Below are 17937 nucleotides of genomic sequence, written 5' to 3'. Positions count from 1 at the left end.
ATATTTCAATGTATTTTTTTTCCTGTGTTAGGTCTACATAATCGTTCATTAAAACGACATTAATTTTAATAATCTGAAAATGACACAAATGACGTGAATTGTTTCATAATTGTATTAATCATCAGCATTTGAAAAATTTAATTTGGGTTCAAGATTATTTCAGAAGTGAATTTTTTTTAGTTCTTAATTTAGATGTCGTACAGTTTGGTAATATTTATTTTCCCTTATTATATTATGGCATCATTAGTGGTATCATTAATGATTGAATACTGGTAGTTTGCCATAGATTCAAACTCAGACAAACAAATGGGATGGCTGCATGGTATTGTTACAGTCTTTGTGTTGATTTAGTTGTTTTTAAATAGAATAAATTAAAATTGTTTTATATTCCCGTGCAATGCGGCACGAGACTTTGAAGAGAAAGCTAAGCTGGAAAAATTAAAATACAGGTGTACGATATCTCGTAATAGATATCTCGTAATTGTACTCTTTTGGTATCCAGGAGAATCGAGAAAATACAAGAAGTTTTTCGTACGTGATTTAAAAAGCTTATAAAAGCTGAAGGAGAACTACTCAATTCAGTTGTTAAGAAAACTGTTGTTGACCGTAGCGAATTCACGGTAAAATCGGATTAGGTTTCTCTGTTTTGAATTAAGTTCTGTTGAATGTTTTAGTAATTTAAAAGATAATTACTGTGAGATATTGCAATATTGCACGGATGTCTGAGGAAATTTAAGCGTTTTGTTTTATTTGTTGTGATAATGATAAATTTTATTCACTTTTCATCAGACTTGTGCATTCAATTTATTATGAACCTGTACCCACACAACAATATTTTTCGATGGTTTTCATGAGCCATTTTTCCTTAGAAAGTCCTCCATGAAGACATCTCTCTCCGTAGGCTGATACTCCTCTTGTGTTTTGTTAATTCAAATAATCCTAACCCTCAAATTATGGCACTTGTAGCACTAAATCATGATGAAAAATTTCTAAAAAAATTTTAAATTACTCCGTGGGCTCCATAGTGGCCAAGCGCTAAAATTGCTGACCACTGGTAATTCGACATGAGCTCAAATCATGGTGAACACTCTTGTTCCATGAAAGTTTTCTTGGCTTTTCGTACATTCAGTGTGAATGCAATCTAGTTCCCCTTAGAAAGTCCTTCATGATAGCTTCTGTCCTCTTGCACAGATTCAAAATCCATTAAATTTTTCTGTATTGAATGCAATTATACTTCGTCTTTTTAAAGATATCTTGGGGAAAATATTTGTATGTATCAAACTGAGTGTGATTATGAATATTTTTAAGCAACTAACGTTTTGAGCAGCAAAGCTTTTCTATTATGCTCATAAGCACTTGAAAATTAGACAAAAAAGCAACCTTTAATTGGCATAAAACTATCAATTTCTAGAGTAATCTACATAAATTTCTTTCCTTCAGTAGTTAAAAAAAAAATTGTGTTAAAATATGAAGAGTTTTATTTGTAGAACATTTATTAGTTAGATTTGTGATAACCTACTCAGCTTTTGGTTTCCATAATTTTCCATTTATCAGAATAGTGATGAAGTCATTAAGTATAGGGGGAAAAAGGTATTTTAAAAAAGATTATTTTTACAAAATGACACAAAATTTCATGAGCTATTATAAGTAGTTGCATAACATAAATAATTAAATATTTGTGGAAATTTTGTTGAACTCTCTCAGAGTTATCAATATTTCTATATAGAAATAGAACATAATTAAATATCACTAATGAGTATCACAGATAGTGGACATATAGAATGAGTGTCACAATATTTTCAAAGGCAGCAGTCTTACTGATGAACAGAATTGTCGGGAATCGTGTATGAATTTCACATACATGTTTCATAACACCAGGAATTTTATAAAAATAACAGTTATGTGATATTAGTAATTTACCATTCTTTCCAAAGTGTTTAAAAATATAATATTTAAGAGTTGGCAAATTTGTTTCAAAAACTTTTATTTAGTTCACTCATGGTGTTTGCTGCTGTAATAGGAAGATCGTCATCGATTTTTAAACTATTTCTCGATAAGCTATCAAGTTCAAATTTTGTATGCACACTGTTTACAAATCATAATTCAGTGTGGTAACACTAGTTTTATAAAATTCGATTTAGATTTTTTAAAATTTAATGTTGACACAATTTTTTTGTGCATATTTCCATTTAGAGAACAAACCATAAAACTAAAAAATCTAAAGTTTGCATCATTTTACTTAGCAGAAAATATCCTTTTAAATAAAATTTGCAGGAAACTTTGAACCTAATTTCTGAAGTTTGGATGAAGTCTTGGAAATTTATAGATTTCTTTCCATTATTTGAGATAAGAGAATTATTGGAAAACTGAACTAAAAGCAGAAAAATAATTTATTATATGGATTAATGGTAAGTAAGAGATTACTTAAGCCCTTTGCAGAATTCCTGTACAGTTTTATAACATGAAAAATAAAAGTGTAGGTTCTTAAATAAGAAAATCAAATTGCATTGCCAAAAGTATGAGATTTATAAATTTATCAAGCACATGCCACATTTTTATTAATCATGACACGAATTTGTAGGTGAATTTCGTGCTCTCATTAAATTATATGGTAAATTATTTTTCTCGTTTAAATTCATTAATGATTTTTTGAGTTATAAATAAAAGTTTATTTTATATAAAAAAATTTTTTTTTGTTCAATAAATTGCTCTAAAATGGAATTAGTAATTCTCTTTGTATATAGATTTCAAGAGGAATAATAACAAAAGTGTGCTCTGAGCTGTATATGTGCATTCACTTTCTGACTTGTAATAAATTTGTTTCTTTAGAGCCAGTGTTAGGCCTTTGTTTCAAAACATCAAGAAGATTAGGTTCATCAAAAAAATTGTCAATGTTGCGTGGACTCTTGGCTCCCTTAGACATTGGAGGGTGGAAGCGAGACAAAAATCCGCGTTTGCCATTCTTGGCATACCTTTTCATTGTAACCAAAACATGGGTAATTCTGTATTTGAGGGTACATTTAAAATAACAATATTCTGCAATGACCTGTTAAGGAGCACGCTTACCAGGGCGAGATAATCTGGGACAAAACGTTGAAGGGTTAAAATTTTTTGTGAATTAGCATTGAACTGTGCCATCACTTTAATTATTTTTGTTTTAAAAAAAATCTGTTCATAAACAATATTTCCTGTATTAAGAATACTGCACAAAAATTTCAAATTGAGGTAAAATGCCTTGTTTCAAAATTTTAATCAGTTTTCTTATACTATAGCAGTATAATACAAGAATTTGTGAGTTAAAGTAAAATGTTGCCAAATCAGTTACGTAGCAACCCACAGTATCTTCAAAAAGTATTTATGTGGTAACCAAGACATGTGCGTAGCAGATTTTGGCCAGTGCATAGTGACGATGTTGTATGTTGCCAAGTTTGTGTAAATTTTTATGTATCTTAAACGAAAACAGATGTCTGTATACATGAGGAGTGCAAAAAAAATTACAAAAGTTTTCCTTATTAATTGTAAGTATTTTATTACTAATGTGTTTTGCTTTTTGAATTTTATTGATTGATTGGTCTGTTATGGAATTTTTTGTGTCATGATTTTGGAAATGGCTCTTGCCTTTGGCAAAAAATTATTCACCAATTAATTAATTTGTGTATGCTGTCAAAAATTGCCACTTAAATTCTAAGTATTTGGTTGGGGGTGAATAATCAGAAAGCACTAAAGCACTGTCCTAATTCGGGAAGGAAGTTGAAAATTGTGTGTTTAAATAAGGAACTTTCCATACTGTATGTTAAAAGTACGAGGGGGCAATACATAAAGGGAATAAAAATGAAAATAAATATGCTATTTGCAACACGTTTGTTTGAAAACATGAAATGTTTTACTTTTGAACATGCTTTTACTGTATTATGTGTTCTCTTCCTTTTGAAAGCTTGATTAGCAAATTCTCGGTATATTAAATTCTTTCTTTTTATTTTAGGAAGGATCTGTAAATGTATAACAAAACACATGGCAGACTTAAAGTTTACAGATGCAAGATTTGATCCAGGTTAGTATGAATTCATCGATGAAACTGCCCTAAACATATACATAATAAAGTTAGTCTTCTCGTAATAAAGCTATATTTTAACTTGCAAATCTTGAATATTAAAATTAATTACTGTGTACTTATATTAATTCAGAAGTCAAACAACAAAAATCAGCATTATATTTTCAAAATTTCACGGTACTAGTTTCGATGACTTAACCGAACCATCATCCTCAGCTGCAAAAACGCAAAATGTACTTATATATTAACCATTTTGCTGAAATTTGACGATTTTTTTCAGACGAAAAAGTAAGTTACTAATGTAAAGTGGCAAATTCCGTGACTTTTACATGAAAAAATAAAACATTTACATTTTTCACGAAAACTGTTTGAAATTCATTTTTAGCTTTTCTTTTCCCCATGTATACAGCGATTTCTTTTCCCTAAAAAATATCAAAGAATTGCATAAACTTGTCATAGCACTCAACTTCAGCAGTGTGCATCATTTACCTACCAGACAATTTTAATCATTGTTCCCTTTAGCAATTTTGCAGCAAAATACTATATTCCTGCAGAAAATTTACTGCAGTTTCTTCCATTACTGGCAAATTAAAAAGTGCATATTAAAAAATTGAGTCTAAGGTAAAAAATACCAAGATTTGTTTATAAAAGGTATTGGAACTTGGAATACAACAAAAAGAACACATACGAAAAGGACAGGGTTGCTTTACTGAAGGAATGTTAAGAGCATGATTGCAAGAATTTGCACATTCTTAAAATTTGGCCACTTCGGCTAAAGCGGTTCCGAGAGTACCAAAGTACCCATTACTATTTATCTTATGTTTTTGACAAATTATATGAAGGGTATATTTTAAAAATTACAAGGATGCAGAAAAAGAGGAGTTTAATCTACTGTAATTTCTCATCAAAGTCTGCTGTAATTTTTAAAAGTAACTTATTTAACCTCACTCTGTTTAAGTATAGTAATCCAAGTTCATTTTTGTGTCTCGGCAATGAAATAAAGGAAATTATAACTGCAGAGTTCCATTTACCTGGAAAATCCTAGAAGTCAAGGAAGTATGGGGCAAGTAGTGAAAATATGATTTTTTTTTTTAGAAAATTAAAACCATATACAGATGAAGCCTCTCAAATAATAAAAAGCTTATGCTTTAAGTTGAACCTGTAAGCAAAATTTGCCCATCTGTAGAAGTAAGCAAATAAAGAGATACAAACAGTAATCTGGTTTTCTTGCACAAAATATTTTACTCATTTCATACCTGTAACAATTTTATCAACCCACAGCTATCCTCACCATCTTCTAGTGAGTTACTGTTTCTCTGTTTAGAAATATCATTATTCTGTTAATTTCTTTGATTAGAAATATCATTACTCTGTTTATTTTTCTGTTTCGAAATGTAATTATTCTATTGATTCTTCTGTTTAGAAATATTATTCTGTTGTCTTTCTATTTAAAAGTTAATTTTTCTTTAAAAATTTATAATGCTGTTCAGAAGCTGCTGCATTTCACATTGTTTATTTGTATGTTTAATAAATTACTGTATTAATTAAATACTTTTTTAATTCATAACAATGCTTAGCTTTTCCGATTTATTTTCAAACATCATGAGAATATGTTATTATTCATGATGCATTGTTATTTTTACAAAATGAGCGGGTTTTCCTGAGTTTGGTATTTCTTTTTAGAAATTGAGCATACACTTTTTTTTATTAGTTTAGATGTGTGTATCCTAAATATTTCTCCTCCATTTATTTCACTGTAGTACGCCTGATAATTTTTTATGACATTCGTAGTTATTTTGTTGTATCATATAAAGCCAAAAAGTATTCAGTCATTCGTGCTTAATTTAATAACCAGTTCATTTTGCTAAGTCTTGGAAATTAAAAGCTGAATTTCAGTCAGATCCCTGAACTGTGAAGATTCTCTTTAATCATAAACAAACATAATAATAACAAATGAATGAAAGTGGCTTTGAGCTTGGCTGGGTCTTGCACACAAGGTAGAAATTTACAGGTCATATATTAAATCTTAAGTAAATCAGTTATTGAGAACTTTTTTAAAGTTTTAATTAGATAAAACACCAGTAAAAACTGATAATATTTAAGTTTGGATATTATAAAATTGTAGATTTTTTTTAGTGAATTTTTCCAATTTATTTGGTTTCTAATATGAGGTATAATTTCTGCTTTGCTCAAGTTCAGATATAATGTAACAGTGCTTTTATTCACTTCAAAAGAGTATGTCGTAAATTAAAAATTTATTTTGATTAAATACCAATTTCTTAAAAGAATCATGCATTTAAAATAAATTTTATCGTAATATAAAAGTAAGAATAAGTACCAACTTTGCTAGACAGTTTTTAACAAAATTCCAATGAAGGTAAAAGCAGGCACCACGTAAAAGACAGCTTTAATATCTTTTGTTTCAAATGGCAGGCACTAGTCAATTTTTAATCTTTTTGCCACTACTTAGGCCGGAAGCGGTGGTCATCTTATTATGGAGGCAGCTAATAGGCAGCCATCATTAACCTCCTATGAGGGGACAGACAATTTACATCCATGTGTTCTCTGGGATTCGAACCCCTGGCCCTTCAATATCGCAGTCTTAAAAAATGAATGTTTCTTTTATATTAGTCTTTGCTAGAGGAAATGGTTTTTAATGTCACCACTGGAGATAAATTAGAAACTGTATATTTAATTTCACTTTAGAAGAAATCCAATTCAGAATTTTGTGTATTTAGTAAAGTCAAATAGCTGTTATAAATATAGCTCTTGGGGGGGGATTACTATGCTTGTTGATAACATAATTGTTTATTTTGAACTACCCATCAGTGTGATGGTAAATGGCGACTGCTGTTGTGTAGAAAGTAATGTTTAGGGAAGACATGGATGTATATCACTGTGGTATCGATGGAATAATACAGTTTAAATCCTCTGTAACAAAGCTCATTCAAGAGATTGGTGGAAAGTGAAAGAGAATGAGACCCTCAGAGTCCATCGATAGAGGTTTTTTTTCATCAAATTTTGGATGCACCTGAGCAAAATTATGTTATTACAGTTGGTATCTTATGACCAAGACAGGCACATTCTTCGTCCCCCATCTTCATTATTTTTCAGCCTGTTGCCCATTTGAGAAATTGATCTGCAGCTGTAGTAGTAGCAGCAGTGCTCCCGTATTGGCTGGCAGTATGTTCCAAGACCTACTGCAGATACTTTAAACAATGGATTAAAAAGTATATTCTTGCAAGTTACATAATTAAGATTAAGTTTAATTAATAATTGTGCAAGACATTACTGACATTAAAAAAAATATAAATATTCTGTGCATTACAGTTCCTTATGTATTGCACTATTAAATAAAGTAATGTAAATAAAACTTGTCAAGTGAAGTGTACTCTCTCTTGCATCTATGAAAGTGAGGCCTTCTTGTATTTTAACTTCACATACAAAACAAAATTGAAAAATGAAGAAAGGCAATTTTTTTACTGTGTAAGAATTGGGTTTTAATGAAGGTTTCCTGCCACTGCAAATATTGTCTGCGCAAACAGTTTGCATTGGCATGTTTAATCATATTTTGTCAATTTAATCATATTTTTTTTTTTTTTTTTCATCGTTATCATCAAGTAAAAGGTATCTGAAATGGAACTATCATGCTACCAGATTAGAACTATCATTTACTTCCAGTTTTGTTGCAAAAAAGTCAGCTACAGAATTGCACCAAAACAAGTGTACAGCTTTAGGTACTAATTTTGTATCATATGATTCTGTGAAGTTTCGGTACCAAAAGTTCAAAAACAAGGAGTATGGCATTCAAGATTAGAGCGTTCTGGCCAGCCTATGATGTTGACGAGATACTCCTGCAAGAACTTGTGGAAGAAGATCAGTATGCAACCACTTGAAAGTTTGCTAAGGAGTTAGACCTTAGTGGCATACCCATTAGTTATGTTATTCATTGCATAAACTGATGTACAAGCTTGAGCGCTGGGTGCTGCATGAGCAAACTCAAGAAGACAAGGACAAATGTGTTCGAGCCTACACTAATCTGCTTGAATATCAATACAAGGACAAAATTCTGGACCGGATTGTCAGTTGTGATGAAAAGTGGGTTTATTTTAATAACACAGGCTGAAAATTGGGTTGGTCTGTGCCTAGTGAGCCCATCGACATTGCCCCAAAGTGCAATTTGACTAACAAAAAGATCATGCTTTGTATCTGGTGGGATTGCTGTGGTATTATCCACAATGAGTATCTGGAAAAAAGTAAATCTCTTGATAGTAAGTTGTAACCCAAGATGCTAGTCTGTGTTGACACTGCTATCAAAGAAAAATGTTGAACTGATCTCCGGCAGAAAATGATAATGTTCCATCAAGATAATGTAAGACCACATGTGTCTGCATTCACCAGCTGGATTCTGTACAGATTCGAATGAGATCTTTTGCCACACCCACCATATAACTCCGACATCTCTCCTTCAGACTTCTACCTTTTTCACACATGGAGCTACATCTTGCTGATGCTATCTTTCATCCTGCATGGGACATCCAAAATTAGTCTACTTGTTTTTGGACTCATGGCCACCAAGTTTCTGGGCCGAAGGCTTTGAAAAACTAGCAGAAAATCATAGATTTGGGTGGTGATTACTACCCGCAGTAAAGGTACTGCTTTCAGCTATTTTTTGTAACTTTATTAAGAAAATTTTTTTTTTCAGAAAACTTTCGTTACAACCAGATATTTAAATTAACCAGTTCTTTATAATGTCAGCTTTTACTATAACAGGGTTCATACTGTCTTTAGGTTTTTTTGAAATAAATTTTTGGTCCTTAAAAGTCCTTAATTTCAGCCAAAATCAGAAGAAGGTCCTTAATTTTATTCGTCTGAAATTTCTGTCTGTTTTTACGAGTACCATTTTGAGTGCGAATTGGCATTTTGGAGGAGTACTTGTGGCAATTCACTGACGTATGATTATCTTCTGAATGTGTTCATGGGTTACAATTTGTTCCTATTTCTAACATAAATGGTGGAATACTCGAGTCTTAAGTAAGAAGTGAAACATAAGCATTTCGAAATAAATTTTTTCTAATAAAGAGCTCTTAACCCGTTGCCTGTTTTGCCCGTGCGGTGTACGGGTTTTGTGCCTTTAATGACTTGCCTGCACGGCATATGGGCAATCTGATTTCTTTGTTGCTTTCACTGTTTTGGCCATGCTTTTTCTATTTTTAATGTCAAATTAGTCATATAGATGGGGGTAGTTGTTCTCAAAATGTTAGTTTGCGAAGTGCATTCTGTTTGGTTTAAAAGCGCGGGCTTTTTCACAAGTTTTGCATTACTTCGCAAGTTTTTATCTTTGAGTGTTTAGCTTTTAGTATGTATTTTGCGATTTATTTGATAGCTTCATTTACATACAAATAGTGAAAACAATCATTATCATAAAATAATGGATGATTCAGAACATATGTAGCTAATTTCTTGTGATTCGAAATTCGAAGTATCTGCAAAAGAGTCTAGTGCAGGGGTCGGCAACCTTTTGAGTCGGAAGAGTAAAAAATTACAGTTTACAAAATTTCAAAGTTTTTAAAGAGACACAAAATTTTTTCTTGCCAACAATAAATAGTATTCGCATAAATAAAGTTTTTTTTTGATTAAAAAAATTAATCTATTTATTCATAAGAAAAAATATCTATTTATTCATATATAAATAGTGTTTTTCACAACAAATTAGATAATATATATATATGGCATTATTAGATAATTACTTATTATTTAAGTAAAAAATTAAAACAGTTAAACATTTACTTACAACACTAACTTGTACTTCAATAACAAACAATTGAGCAAACAAATTGAATGGGAGCGATGGCTTTGCATGGTTATTCAAGTAGAAAATTCAAACATTACTAAACAATGTAACTTTTACATAAAATTAAAAAATAATAATAACGTACATCTGAGCAAACAAATTCAATGGGAGCATTGGCTTTGCATGGTTTTAGAAAGTTTTGATAAATTTGGCTCCTAACTTGTTGTTTTTAGTTTCAAACCATGACTCTAAATTTTTATTTGTGAGTTGGCTTCTTACTTTTCTTTTAATTATATTCATGCAAGAGAACGCTTGCTCACATGAATATGTCGATCCAAAGATGGTCAGCGCGCCAAATGCCAACTTCTTCACCTCACTGTAGCAATCTGGAAGACTATCCCGCAGTAAAGGTACTGCTTTCAGCTATTTTTTGTAACTTTATTAAGAAAATTTTTTTTTCCAGAAAACTTTCGTTACAACCAGATATTTAAATTAACCAGTTCTTTATAATGTCAGCTTTTACTATAACAGGGTTCATACTGTCTTTAGGTTTTTTTGAAATAGATTTTTGGTCCTTAAAAGTTCTTAATTTCAGCCAAAATCAGAAGAAGGTCCTTAATTTTATTCGTCTGAAATTTCTGTCTGTTTTTACGAGTACCATTTTGAGTGCGAATTGGCATTTTGGAGGAGTACTTGTGGCAATTCACTGACGTATGATTATCTTCTGAATGTGTTCATGAGTTACAATTTGTTCCTATTTCTAACATAAATGGTGGAATACTCGAGTCTTAAGTAAGAAGTGAAACATAAGCATTTCGAAATAAATTTTTTCTAATAAAGAGCTCTTAACCCGTTGCCTGTTTTGCCCGTGCGGTGTACGGGTTTTGTGCCTTTAATGACTTGCCTGCACGGCATATGGGCAATCTGATTTCTTTGTTGCTTTCACTGTTTTGGCCATGCTTTTTCTATTTTTAATGTCAAATTAGTCATATAGATGGGGGTAGTTGTTCTCAAAATGTTAGTTTGCGAAGTGCATTCTGTTTGGTTTAAAAGCGCGGGCTTTTTCACAAGTTTTGCATTACTTCGCAAGTTTTTATCTTTGAGTGTTTAGCTTTTAGTATGTATTTTGCGATTTATTTGATAGCTTCATTTACATACAAATAGTGAAAACAATCATTATCATAAAATAATGGATGATTCAGAACATATGTAGCTAATTTCTTGTGATTCGAAATTCGAAGTATCTGCAAAAGAGTCTAGTGCAGGGGTCGGCAACCTTTTGAGTCGGAAGAGTAAAAAATTACAGTTTACAAAATTTCAAAGTTTTTAAAGAGACACAAAATTTTTTCTTGCCAACAATAAATAGTATTCGCATAAATAAAGTTTTTTTTTGATTAAAAAAATTAATCTATTTATTCATAAGAAAAAATATCTATTTATTCATTTATAAATAGTGTTTTTCACAACAAATTAGATAATATATATATATGGCATTATTAGATAATTACTTATTATTTAAGTGAAAAATTAAAACAGTTAAACATTTACTTACAACACTAACTTGTACTTCAATAACAAACAATTGAGCAAACAAATTGAATGGGAGCGATGGCTTTGCATGGTTATTCAAGTAGAAAATTCAAACATTACTAAACAATGTAACTTTTACATAAAATTAAAAAATAATAATAACATACATCTGAGCAAACAAATTCAATGGGAGCGTTGGCTTTGCATGGTTTTAGAAAGTTTTGATAAATTTGGCTCCTAACTTGTTGTTTTTAGTTTCAAACCATGACTCTAAATTTTTATTTGTGAGTTGGCTTCTTACTTTCCTTTTAATTATATTCATGCAAGAGAACGCTTGCTCACATGAATATGTCGATCCAAAGATGGTCAGCGCGCCAAATGCCAACTTCTTCACCTCACTGTAGCAATCTGGAAGACTATTCCATGCGTCGAATATAAGTGCCACAACCGCGGCATTTCTTTTAAAGCTGTCCACTTTTGTTGCGCTATGTACATATATTTCTGGACCTCCAACTCTTCCAACTTGCTTTTCAACTCTGTAAATTTTCCACTCCACAAAGCTTCACTTTTTAAATCGATCAATTGCATTTCTAGAGATCCATTATCAATTCCAAATGGCTCAATGTGGATTTCGTTACTATTTGTGGCGAGAGGATTTACTATGAATGCTAGAGTAGTTTTGTTGGTTTTGAATTGCTCAAATCAGTCAGCAAATTCATCTTTAATTTTTTTGTAATTGTGCCGAAGTAATTCGTGTCAACAGTTGCAGTGGTTTTATCGCGATATTGCTTTAGAAATTGAAAATGATGTAATTTACCGCTCTGAATATCTTCTGCAAAAATAAGTATTTTTTTTCTTCAAAACAAACCAATTCTTCTACCAAAACATAGGCTGGGTTTCCCTTTTCTTGCAGTTTTAGATTCAGCTCATTTAATTTCACTGTGATATCCATCATAAAGTAAATTTTTTGCAACCATTTGTCGTTCTCTAATTCAGGGTGATTAATGCCTTTTTCATTTAGGAATGCATTTATTTCATTCAAGCACAAAGCAAAATGTTTCAACACCTTACCTTTGGAAAGCCATCGCACTTTATCGTGAAGAAGGAGGTCGAAATACTGAGTCTCCATTTCATTTAAGAATTCTTTAAACTCACGATGGTAGAGTGATTTTGACAAGATGCTGTTAACAATCTTGATTACCAAATTCATGACCTCAACTATTTCGGCCGGAAGTGTTTGGGCACAAAGAGCTTCTTGGTGTATTATGCAGTGAAACGTAAGGATTTTGTGGTTTATTTTGCTCTGAAGAAGCGTTGTTGCCCCTTTATTTTTTCCTGTCATACTTCTGGCTCCATCAGTCGCTATTGAAACGATTTTATTTAAATCGATCTTAGTGTCTTCAAGGCATTTTTCACGGCATTCGCTATATCTTCCCCTCTAGTTTGTCCCGAGAGGGGTAACAATCCTAGAAGTTCTTCTTTTGGACATTGGGAAGACATATATCTGACAAAAAGGGCAACTTGTGCTGTGTCTTTTATGTCGCAAGACTCATCTATAGCAAGTAATAAGGCAGAAGAAAGTTGAATATCTTCCACCTGCAAATATGTTACATTTGAAGACATTTTAGCTATTCTATCTTGTACTGTTTTAGCGAATAGTGGCAAATCTTTGATTTTTTTTCAAGATTTCTGGTTTGTTTTTGAAATCACGAAACAATTCTTCAGATGCACGTATGAAGCAATGTTTGACATACTCACCATCTGTAAATGGTTTGCCTGTTTTTGCAATTTCTAGTGATACTGCGAAGCTTGCCAGATTAACATTACTTGTAGATTGCGTCCAGTTACTTACATGGAACTTGATTGCTGTTTTTGTTTTTGTAGCTCGTCGACAGCTTTTTTTCGTTCTTCGCCGGCTGGATATGTACTAGCAAACCGAGTATGTTTTTTAGTGAAGTGTTTCTGTAAATTTGATTTCTTATTGTGCGCAAGTTTTTCATGGCAAATGACACAAGTCAGAAGGCCATCTGAGTTGCATATGAAAGCGAACGATTCCGTCCAATCCCGATTTAATTCTCGATGTTTTTCTTCATGTCTTCTCATGTCTCTCTGTAATAAAGATAATTTGCTTTTAACTCTTTTACTTGAAACAACAAACTATATGTCACAGCCAAAAGCACTGGTGAAAACGCCAAATTGTCTTGCATCGAAAGCGAATTAAAACCTATATAGAAAAATCCGACGACGGCATCATTTGAAAGCTTCTGATAGACTGACGACAGTGACGACGCATATCACAGGGGAGGGGTTTGGTGAAGGCTAACTACACTAGCGAAAGCAGTTTGGGTGAGAGCCAAGATGGGTCAGTTTAACTGAAGGGGTGTGGGTGAAAAGCTTGGGTATTTTCCCTTTTGGAGGTTGAAGGGGTGTGGGTGAAAAGTGCGGATATTTTTTCCTCTCGGAGGTCGGGGTTTGTTTAGGGCTTTTTCTTACAATAGTGCACTGATAGATATGCAGTACTCACTGATAGACTGCAATACTCACTGATAGATATGCTCACTTTCGCCCCAAACCGGATATTTACATAAATCTGAAATACGTGGTCGAATAGTACAAGCGGCTGAGAGATAGAATCGGTGCCTAATAATCGTTAATCGATTCAGAATGATTTAATTTTTTTTGATAAAATAAATAATATTTGTATATAAAACTAAAGAGTCACAGCTTCACATCCAAAGAGCCGCAGGTTGCCGACCCCTGGTCTAGTGGAACATTTCTAGATGACTGTGACTCTAGTGTCTCTGATAGTTGTACAGATGGCTTCAGCCAAGCAAGGCAATTTTTTAAAATTAATTCTAATAATTCAACCGATCCATCTATTAGATTTGCTTTCATTGGAAATCCAAAAATTAACTTGAATTTTGATATAGCTAACGATAAACTTCATTTTTATGTAGCTTTCATGGATGATTATTTGCTAGACCTGATTGTTTTGGAAACGTATGCTGAGCAGTGCATGCAAATTAGTGTATTTAGTAGGCATTCTAGAAAAAAAAATAATGGGAACCAATATTGAAAGATAAAATACAGGTATCTTTTGCTTTGATTATTCTTCAAGGTATTATAAAAAAGCCAGTAGTTAAGCAGTATTAGAGTAAGAGGCATTCTACATCCACACCGTTTTTTCCTAAAGTAAAGTCATATCGTTAAGTAATTGATAGTTATGTACATTTTTCAGGTAATGAAAAGTTTGACTTAAATTCTCCCGAGTGCCCAAAATTAGTTAAAATCTGGCCCATGCTAAAGCATTTAAAAACTCGGTTCCAAGAAGTCGTTACCCCTGAACGAGATGTCACCATAGACGAGCGTCTTATGTTATACAAAGGAAGACTAAGTTGGAAACAATATATCCCACTAAAATGATCCTGGTTTGGAATAAAAACATACATGCTTTGTGAATCAAAGACTGGATATGTATGGACTATGTTAATTTACACAAGAAAAGGAATTGTGTTTTATGATAGTTACAGACATTTGAGCAAATCATCACAGGTTGTAATGACACTAATGCTTCCACTTTTACATAAAGGATACTCTTTGACAACAGATAACTTTTATTCATCGCCTGAAATAGCAGATGTCCTTATTAGTTACTGCAGAGTTATGTATGGAACATTGTAACTTCAGAGAAAGGAAGTGCGTAAAGCATTGTTGAAAGAAAAACTTTAAAAAGGTCAAATGGTCACTTACCAGAGAGGAAAGGTGTGTATTATGAAATTGATGGACAAAAAGATGTGTCTCTTATATCTACAGTACATAATCCAGAAATGGTTCAAGTATCCACATTAAAGAATGATATAAAATGAAAACAAAGAGTAGTTATGGAGTACAACACAACAATACAATGGGTGGTGTAGATCAAATGGACCAGAACCTAAGTACTTATCCTGTGATAAATGAAAGGGGAAGAAATATTACAAAACATATTTTTCTTCTTCTTGATGTCAGTTTATGGAATGTTTATGTGCTGTACAAAAAACATGGTGGTAAAGATACAAATTTACAGTTTTGATTAGATATTATCGATCGACTAATTGAAAGACATGCAGCAGTAAAAGAAAGAAAAGGTCAACGTGGAAATTCACCAACTCCACTAAGACTGACAGAGAGACACTTTTTAGAGGTGATTCATTCCACTTACAGACAAAAAACAAAGACCCATAAGACAGTGCTTTGGTGTTCACTGAAAAAGAATGACAACGGCAAAAGAATTAGAAAAGATATTATGTATTTTTGTCCTGACTGTAAGGTTGGACTATGCCTCTTGCCCTGTTTCAAGATGTATCACACTAAATCAGATCTCTGAAAAAACAGGGTAAGTAAATGTATTTGCAATATGTGTAATCGAAAATAATTGCATGGTAATTGTACTTTTTTTATATGCACAACTGTAAATGTAACTTCCCTGTCAGGCAAACATAAGAGAGATAAGACAATTTGGGGACTTATCAACAATTTGGGGATTTTAAGATAAATTTTTATAGAAAATTTTTAATTCCGAGATCTGGGAATTTTTCGACAATTTTTTTAAAACATTGTGACATTCATAAATTTCATTAAAATAATGCTAATATACTGAAATTATATTTAAAAAATAACATTGAAATAAAACATTTTTATTTTTCGCTGTCTATTATAAAGTTGTTATATGTCTTTTATAAAGTTGCATTTTAGCAACTTTTTATAGTACAATATTTTCAATATGAAAAATAAACAGGGTATAAAGCTATATAGCACAATTTATAAAATAGTTCTTAGCAAAAGCAAAATTAACTATGTAATTAATTAAAAATGTCTTTAATTTTTTTCTTAGTAAGAGTTTTTCCAATGTAACTGTCACAGAAATCTCTTAATATGCTTAAGTTTTTCTCTGTAAAATTAATTCTACACTTCCCTCCCCTTTTTTTTTTCAAAATACTTCTGGCCTTTTTGCTGTTACAGAATTGATAGGGATAGCTTTTCTTTAGGATTTTAGGCACTGCAGCTTGGAAAGTTTAGAAGGATTTGAAGGCAAGATTTATAGAGCCATGATTCTAGAAGATTCCAGAAATATGTGACAAAAAGTGTCTCCATGGTATTAACACATAATGGATGTATTTTACAGAAAGTTTGCAATGAATTTCTTACTTTGTGGAGAACGTCTAGAAGAACAATGAAAACATAATATTTGAATGTTTTACTTCTGATACTAGAATCTTTTTCTTAACATAATAATCTTCCCTTTATTTTCTCTACTTTTCACTAGACACAGGCATGGAAAATATCAAAAATGCTCCTAATCTTATGATATGGACAGGTGTTATAGAAAGGAATTTTTTTATTAATAAAGAAATTAAAAATTGACAATTTAAAAGATTTATCTAATATGCCTTAACCCTCTGGCTGATCATCCCGCGATTTCCACGGGCAACTCAAATGTAGCAAAATTTGCTTATCCCGCGATTTCCACGGGCATATGTTTTTCTTCCTTTATTGAGAAGCGGATCCCGTTTTTTCCCCGTTTAACCATTGAAATATATTATGTACAGTATTAGGTGTTTAGTTTACGTTTTGGCCAAAAGATATCGTTAGTTATCCACTAAATTGCGACATTTGAAGGCACATGGTATTAGCGCTCAAACTTCACATTTTGCTGCTTTTTTCTTACATGGCTGCTAGAAAACGTTCAGCGATGATCTTGATTATTTAGTTAAATTATTGAATTATTAATTAGATTTATTGATTAGATTAATAATTAGATTTATTGATTAGATTAATAATTAGATTTATTGAATCTGGTGCAAAGACTCTGAAGTTGGACTTTGCCATGAACCCTGTTTTGAACTCTATCATGCTAAACTGCGTAAAGGGGAGGGATGTCTTTGTGGAGAACTTTCTAAGGAAAACTGGCTTGTATACATGTTACACATGGAGAAACCATAAAAGTGCCTGTTGCCTCTCCAGTTAAGTTTAGCATTTTCTGTTTGGCATTATTTAATCATTTTTTTTTTTTTTTTTTTTTTTTTTTTTTTTTTTTTGCAATTTGTTGGTATACGAGTCTGGCAACCCAGTTTTTGTGTGGAATGTTGTGATCGCAAAATCACCATTCTAAGCTACGCAGTATTTAATTTATGCTACAGCAATATTATATGTTATTCATCATTAGACTGTACAGATAATTTGATCATTGTATTAAACCATACATGTAAATAGCCTCATTAATCTCTGCTTATTTGTGAAGTGAAAGTAAATTGGGTATTAAGCAAAGCTGGAATTTTTCATGAAAACAACGCCTAGGCAGCCAGCCTGTTTATTAGGATTTGAACTGCAGACTATACTGCTAGTGTCCAGCAACTTTACCGCTCAGCTTCTGGTGGGTCCTGTTTAATAATGTAATATAATCTTTATGTATGGACATTTATGATAACAGAGACTAGAATAAGTAATTATAGAAATTTTGCTAATAGAAACTTTTTAAATACAGTTCTCTATGAGTAGATCCAAAAAGCTGTGCCACTCAAGA

The 17937-nt window shown here is 32.0% G+C and overlaps 1 protein-coding gene across 5 annotated transcripts in view; it reads left to right on the top strand.

Moving 5' to 3' along the window:
- Nucleotides 1-17937, top strand: part of bigmax (helix-loop-helix-leucine zipper transcription factor bigmax) — an 82476-nt gene that overhangs the window by 20830 nt on the left and 43709 nt on the right. For all 5 annotated transcript variants that reach the window (XM_085809982.1, XM_085809985.1, XM_085809983.1 and 2 more), the window contains one exon: nt 3983-4051. In XM_085809982.1, the coding sequence (XP_085666108.1) occupies nt 4012-4051 (40 nt within the window). In that variant the 5' untranslated portion in view covers nt 3983-4011. The remainder of the gene's footprint in view (nt 1-3982; nt 4052-17937) is intronic.

This window comes from Stegodyphus dumicola, chromosome X2 (assembly GCF_044657685.1).
Source record: "Stegodyphus dumicola isolate Sdum_Otavi_A_Nest chromosome X2, ASM4465768v1".
Classification (NCBI taxonomy): Eukaryota; Metazoa; Arthropoda; class Arachnida; order Araneae; family Eresidae; genus Stegodyphus; species Stegodyphus dumicola.
The sequence above is the reverse complement of the archived record's forward strand: the minus strand, read 5'-3'. Positions and strand labels throughout refer to the sequence as shown.